General features: G+C 41.4%; 1 protein-coding gene across 1 annotated transcript; it reads left to right on the forward strand.

Annotated features, from left to right (window-relative positions):
• The first annotated feature begins 4,322 nt into the window (after nucleotides 1-4,322).
• Nucleotides 4,323-5,808, forward strand: LOC148116294 (vomeronasal type-2 receptor 26-like). The gene has a single exon (XM_087892728.1). It carries the CDS (start codon nucleotides 4,323-4,325, stop codon nucleotides 5,277-5,279), a length of 957 nt encoding a protein of 318 aa, XP_087748854.1. The 3' UTR covers nucleotides 5,280-5,808.
• Nucleotides 5,809-6,186: the final 378 nt, after the last annotated feature.

Raw genomic sequence — 6,186 nt, forward strand, 5'->3', positions numbered from 1 at the left:
TCAATTCCTTTTAACCTCGGTTTATGTTTCGATAGGTTAACATCCTCTGTGACCCCACCCAATTAGTCCAGTTTTACATTTATTGCACTGCTCAGCTTGTTGTGTAAATGCAGCAAGTCTTTCTCCACCTGAGCCCATAAAGCAGGACTCAAAATAGTCTTAATGGGTTCTTTGTCTCAAACCCATCAGACTTTTCTGCATTAATTGATAGACATTGAACTTCTCTGAACAGTGAAGAGACAAACCAGGGCAAGCACTTCCTTTTCCTTGACTCCATTTCATCAAACATGGTTCCTGCACTGTGCTCTGTTCAATTCTCATGCAGAGAAAATCAGAGGAATTGTACTCTGTTGCCATACAAATTATTTCATCATTGTTAAAGTGAATTTATCAATTACAAGACCTCAGGACAAAGTAAATCTTTACAATTACTTGTAATCAAATATCACAAGAGGAAAGTATATGATTAATTTTGGAATGGGGCACTAAAATCTTTCAATGTACTTATTCTGATAAAGCTTGATTTGAAGAAACCATGACACAAAAGACCAAAGAAAAAAACTTTTGTAGTTTCAGAGTTAAATATTTGGTATTACTGCAGATTCCTCAGTTCTTCACCAAGAGAACTCCTCTAGCTTTTCAGACATTAACTCATCTTCTCAAGATGGTCACCTTGTTCTGATAGAAGCCATAACTGTTGTTCTTGTTAGTTGAGAAGTCATCTTTAACCCATCAAGACCCCATGGACAACGTTCCTCCAGGTCTTCCTGTCCTCTCCATCCCCTGGAGTCCATTTAAGCTCTTCCCTACTGCTTTAGTGACTCCATCCAGCCACCTCGTTCTCTGTTGTCCCCTTCTTCGTTTGCCCTCAATCTTTCCCAGCATTAGGCTCTTCTCCAGTGAGTCCTTCCTTCTCATTAGATGGCCAAAGTATTTCCGTTTCATCTTCAGGATCTGGCCTTCTAAAGAGCAGTCAGGGTTGATCGCCTTGCAGTCCAAGGGACTTGCAGGAGTCTTCTCCAGCACATGCCTCTCAATTCCAGCCTTCCAGGTGCAGGGCAAGTTGTCCTTGACTTCTTGAGAAAGGAATGTTATTATTACTATACATCTCCCATGTTCTATACAATCCCCCCTCCCAATTTCCCACAGTAGTAAATGTAGCAGATCTGAAGGCCTAATACAAAAGATGGCTTCCAGGCCTGACATTGCCTTTCGCTTCCCTTCTTTCTTCAGCCACTTATAAAGCTTCCTCAGAGAACCATTTTGCTTTCTTGAATTTCTTTTTCTTAGGGATGGTTTTAGTTGCTACCTCTTGTACAATGTTGTGAACCTCCGTCCATAGATCCTCAGGCATTCTGTCTATGAGATCTAATTCCTTAAATCTATTTGTCACCTCTACTGTATATTCATCAGGAATATGATTTAGTTCATTCCTGAGTGCCCTAGTGCTTTCCCCTACTTTCTTCAATTTAAGCCTAAATTTTGCAATGAGAAGCTCGTGATCTGAGCCACAGTCAGTTCCTGGTCTTTTTTTTACTGACTGTAAAGAGTTTCTCCATCTTTGGCTGCAGAGCACATAGTCGGACTGATTTCTGTGTTGACCGTTTGGTGATGTCCATGTGTAGAGTCATCTCTTGGGTTGTTGGAAAGGAGCGTTTGCTATGGCCATCCTATTCTCTTGACAAAATTCTATCAGCCTGTGCCCTGCTTCATTTTGTACTCCAAGGCCAAACTTGCCTGTTATTCCAGTTATTTTTTAGCTTCCTACTTTAGTATTTCAATCCCCCATGATCATAAAGACATCGTTTTTTGGTCTTAATTCTACAAGGTGCTGTAGGGCTTCATAGAACAGGTCAACTTCATCCTCTTCAGCACAATGCTTGGGGCATAGACTTGGACTGCTGTGATGTTGAATGAGTTGCCTTGGATTCGAACTGAGCTCATTCTGTCATTTTGGAGATTGTATCCCAGTATTGCTTTTCCTATTCTTTTATTGACTATGAAGGCTACTCCATTTCTTCTGAGGGATTCTTGCCCACATTAGTATACCTGATGGTCATCTGAATTAAATTCACCCATTCCTGTCCATTTTAGTTTGCTGATTCCTAAGATGTCGATGTTCAGTCTTGTCATCTCTTGTTTGACCATGTCCAGCTTGCTTAGATTTATGGATCTTACATTCCAGGTTCCTATGGAGTACAGATATTTACAGCATCGGACTTTCCTTTCACCACCAGATACATCCACAGCTGAGCATTCTTTTGGCTTCGGCCCAGTTGCTTCATTCTTTCTGGCGCTACTACTACTAGCCCTCTGCTCTTCCCCAATAGCATATTGGACACCTTCCAACCTGAGGGGCTCATCTTCCAGCATCATATCTTTTTGCCTTTTGGTACTACTGTCCAAGGGGTTTTCATGGCAAAGATACTGGAGAGGGTTGCCATTTCCTTCTCCAGTGGATCACGTTTTGTCAGAGCTCTCTACTATGACCTGTCCATCTTGGGTGGCCCTGAATGGCATAGCTCATAGCTTCATTGAGCTACGCAAGCCCCTTTGCCACAACAAGAAAATAATCCATAAAGAGGGCCATAACCGTAGCTCTAACTAAATACTCCTACTTCTAAAGGTCTCTTTTATTTCAGATTCTTGCCTATTTGAGGAATGTGCAGTTCAACAACAGTGCTGGAGATGAGGTCTCCTTCTCAGAAAATGGACTGGGATCTCCTCGTTATGATCTTTTGAATTGGGTTCTCCTCCCCAATCAATCCTTTGTTCCCATAAAAGTTGGGCAAGTAAATACTAAGGCTGCCCCAGGCCAAGATTTCACCATTAACTCTGATGGAATCGTCTGGGCCAGAAAGGTGAGCTGCAAGGAAATGCTGTAACTGCAGGGAAAGAGTCATTCTCTTCCTGAGATGCAGAACATCTTTCTACCTTGAAAAACAATCAATTGGGTCAGAAATCATGACATTCATTTGGTGAAAAATATGCTTTGCGTGTAACACGTTTGAGGTCTGATTTGTGTCATTCCACAAAGGGTTAGGCTTGGGAACAACATCTGCTTGAAACGTAGGATGCAATTAGAGCAAGCAACAGTGATGTCTATGGACCAGTTATGCTCAGTTGTATCCTCATGGTTCTTTCTTTTAGAAATGCTCTCGTCCCATCATAAACCTTCCTCTGCAGGCTGAGATTCCAGATCCAATCTCCCACATCCATGGGGGTGTCAGGAATGCCACTGGCCTGATTACCTCAGGGCTGTTCTTGATTTCTGATAGATGGTGGCAATCTATTTCATTAGAAGAGATTCTGAATACAGAAGTAGGAACAAGGAAGAGAAATAGGAATGGGGAAAACAATGAATGCAGCTGGTTCATTGCTTAGGTCATCTCAAGTGTTTCTCTTTTCTCTTTCAGAAGGTGCCCTTTGCCAGGTGTGGAAGGAAGAGGTGCCATGCAGGAGAGAGGAGAAGAGTTGCAGAGGGCAAGCAGGTTTGCTGCTACCAATGTGATGCTTGTCCAGAAGGGACCATTTCTAACAAGACAGGTAGAGCGGACTTCAAATGTTAATCTTCCAGGATCACAGAAGATATTCATTAAGTCATTTTTTTTTGTTATTGTTATCATTTTTGATAAGAGTGACATGAAATCATATCTTTCAGCAAAACATTTCAGTTTACAGATCTAAATTGCCTTGGCCACAGAGGCCACCTTTCCCGATCCCCAGCAGTTCCATGCAGGATATCTTTAGGGCAGAATCTAACATCTAATTGCAAAAACAGCCTTCCAATCTATCCTGAGGAAGTGGGGTATGCGGACCAAGCTTTAATTTTTATTATTCAGAATATGCTCCTTTGTCAGCACTATCAACCTCTGAGGAAATAGACCTACCAGGGAAAGAGGACATTTATCTATCAATGTGTCTTTGATAGAGCAGGGGGGAGTAAAAAACGTCTGAATGAACAGATTTGAGGTACAAAGCAGAGAGATTAAGGCAGGGATGATATACACACAAACAAAACAGCAGCCTTTCTGGATAACAGATATATTGTTCTTCTGTGGGTTCCATTAGAAAATAGGAGAAAAAACAGGCAGGAATCTCAAATCTCAAATTCCATCAGTCATAGAAGTGCACAGTGAATGTATAGCTGGACCTGAACAAATCTTTGTCTTTGGCTAATCTATCCCCAGGATCATCATAAATGGAGGATAATTTGCCCTTTTTGATATACCATAAATTGTACAGGGAGTCCTTTCATCATTCCCTTTGTAGACAGGCCAACAGCAGAAAGAGGAAGTCATATCACCTCTGTAGGAGGGATAATGCATATGGCAGATACCCCTGAAATTCTTAGCCAAACACTCTTGATTTCAGATGCAACTCACTGTGAACCCTGCCCAGAAGACCAATATCCCAACAAGGACAAGGACCACTGCATTGCCAAGAAGATCCATTTCCTTGCCTATCAAGACACCCTGGGATACATTTTAGTTTTTCTTGCTCTCTTTTTCTCTCTGATCACTTCTGCAGTCCTGGTGATTTTCTATAAACATCATGACACACCAATCGTCAAGGCCAACAACCGAGATCTCACCTACATTCTCCTGGCCTCCCTCCTGCTCTGCTCCCTCTGCTCCTTCCTCTTCATTGGTCAACCAGGGAAGATCACTTGTCTTATACAACAATCTGCCTTTGCCATTCTCTTTTCCCTGGCAGTTTCTGCTGTGTTGGCAAAAACTGTCATGGTGGTTCTGGCCTTCATGGCTACCAAACCAGGGAACAAAACAAGGAAACTCTTAGGAAAACCATTGACCAACTCCATTGTCCTAGCCTGTCCCCTGATCCAAGCCCTTCTTTGTGCCACCTGGCTGGTAACCTCTCCTCCGTTTCCCAGCTGTGACTTTCACTCCTTGTTTGGAGAGATCATCTTGGAATGTAAGGAAGGCTCAGCTTTGATGTTTTACACTGTGCTTGCCTACCTAGGTTTTTTGGCCTTCATCAGTTTCACAGTGGCATTTCTAGCTAGGAAATTGCCTGATAGTTTTAATGAAGCCAAGTTCATTACTTTTAGCATGCTGGTCTTTTGCAGTGTTTGGATCACTTTCCTCCCTACTTATCTGAGCACCAAAGGGAAGTCCATGGTGGCCGTGGAGATCTTCTCCATTTTGGCCTCTGGAGCTGCTCTCTTGGCTTGTATCTTTTTCCCCAAATGCTACATTATTCTGCTGAGGCCAGATCTGAATTGTAGAGAAAATATAGTAAGAAACAAGAATTTCTAATTAATGAAAAGATTGGCCTCATTTATATTTGTCTTTCAGACATATTTAGAATCTGATTTTTTTTTTTTTTTTAAAAAAAAAAGGTTGACAAGAAGGAGGAACTTGTCCATTAAAGAATTCCTTATCAAGTTCTACAACTGGTTACATGTCAGGTCTCATAGATCTCTATCGGGAAAGTATCATTCTGGCGGGAGGGGGAGGCTTGTGTGAGATTCCTTGTGCAGGGTTTCATTTACTTTGTTTTGCTGTACCTTGTGGGAAATAGGGAGGGGGAAAGGAATGTGCTTTGAGCCATCTGCTTTATCTCACCACTAGAGAAAGTGAAATTGAAGCACCTGGGAATTTACAGTTATCACCATCTCTACCCGAGGTTCTCAAAACATCTTCACACTTTGGGATTGGGTCAATGTTGAACTGGACATTGGGAGGGGCTTTTCTTGTAGCAGTTTAGCCTAACGCTTTGAGTGGGAAACTTTAGTTCCTGCCTATATCTCCTTTGCTATCAGTCTTTCAATAAAAGTTCCCTTTCAAATGATAATTGCTTCAAGAGTTCTTCATTCTTGAGAAGACTGGCAAGGCAGGACCTTACATGACAATTTACCTGTGGTCAGCAACGATCATCCAGTCTTTGTTTATCATGTTTTCAAAGTGTCCTCAGTGATGTCCAGAGCCCTGATTTGATGGGAAGATTGTTCATAAAGATGTGTTTCTTATTACAAGGAGAGAATTTTCTCATTTTATTCCTTTTAATTTAGTTAATTTTTAGTTAGTATTTTAAAGAAATGTGTTCAGTATTCGTGTTTTTAAGCAAATATGGTTGTTTCCTTAGATAACTGAGGCATTATAGAATTACCTACCACTATTTAATTATTTTTGAAATGGTGGAGTTTAAATCTCTTTCACATCC

The sequence above is a fragment of the Pantherophis guttatus genome, chromosome 1, assembly GCF_059756535.1.
Source record: "Pantherophis guttatus breed Tessera chromosome 1, ASM5975653v1, whole genome shotgun sequence".
Taxonomy (NCBI): Eukaryota; Metazoa; Chordata; class Lepidosauria; order Squamata; family Colubridae; genus Pantherophis; species Pantherophis guttatus.

What these genes read in the sequence shown, in the direction of transcription:
- LOC148116294 (XM_087892728.1), top strand. Translation starts at nt 4,323, where the DNA reads ATGCATATGGCAGATACCCCTGAAATTCTTAGCCAAACACTCTTGATT.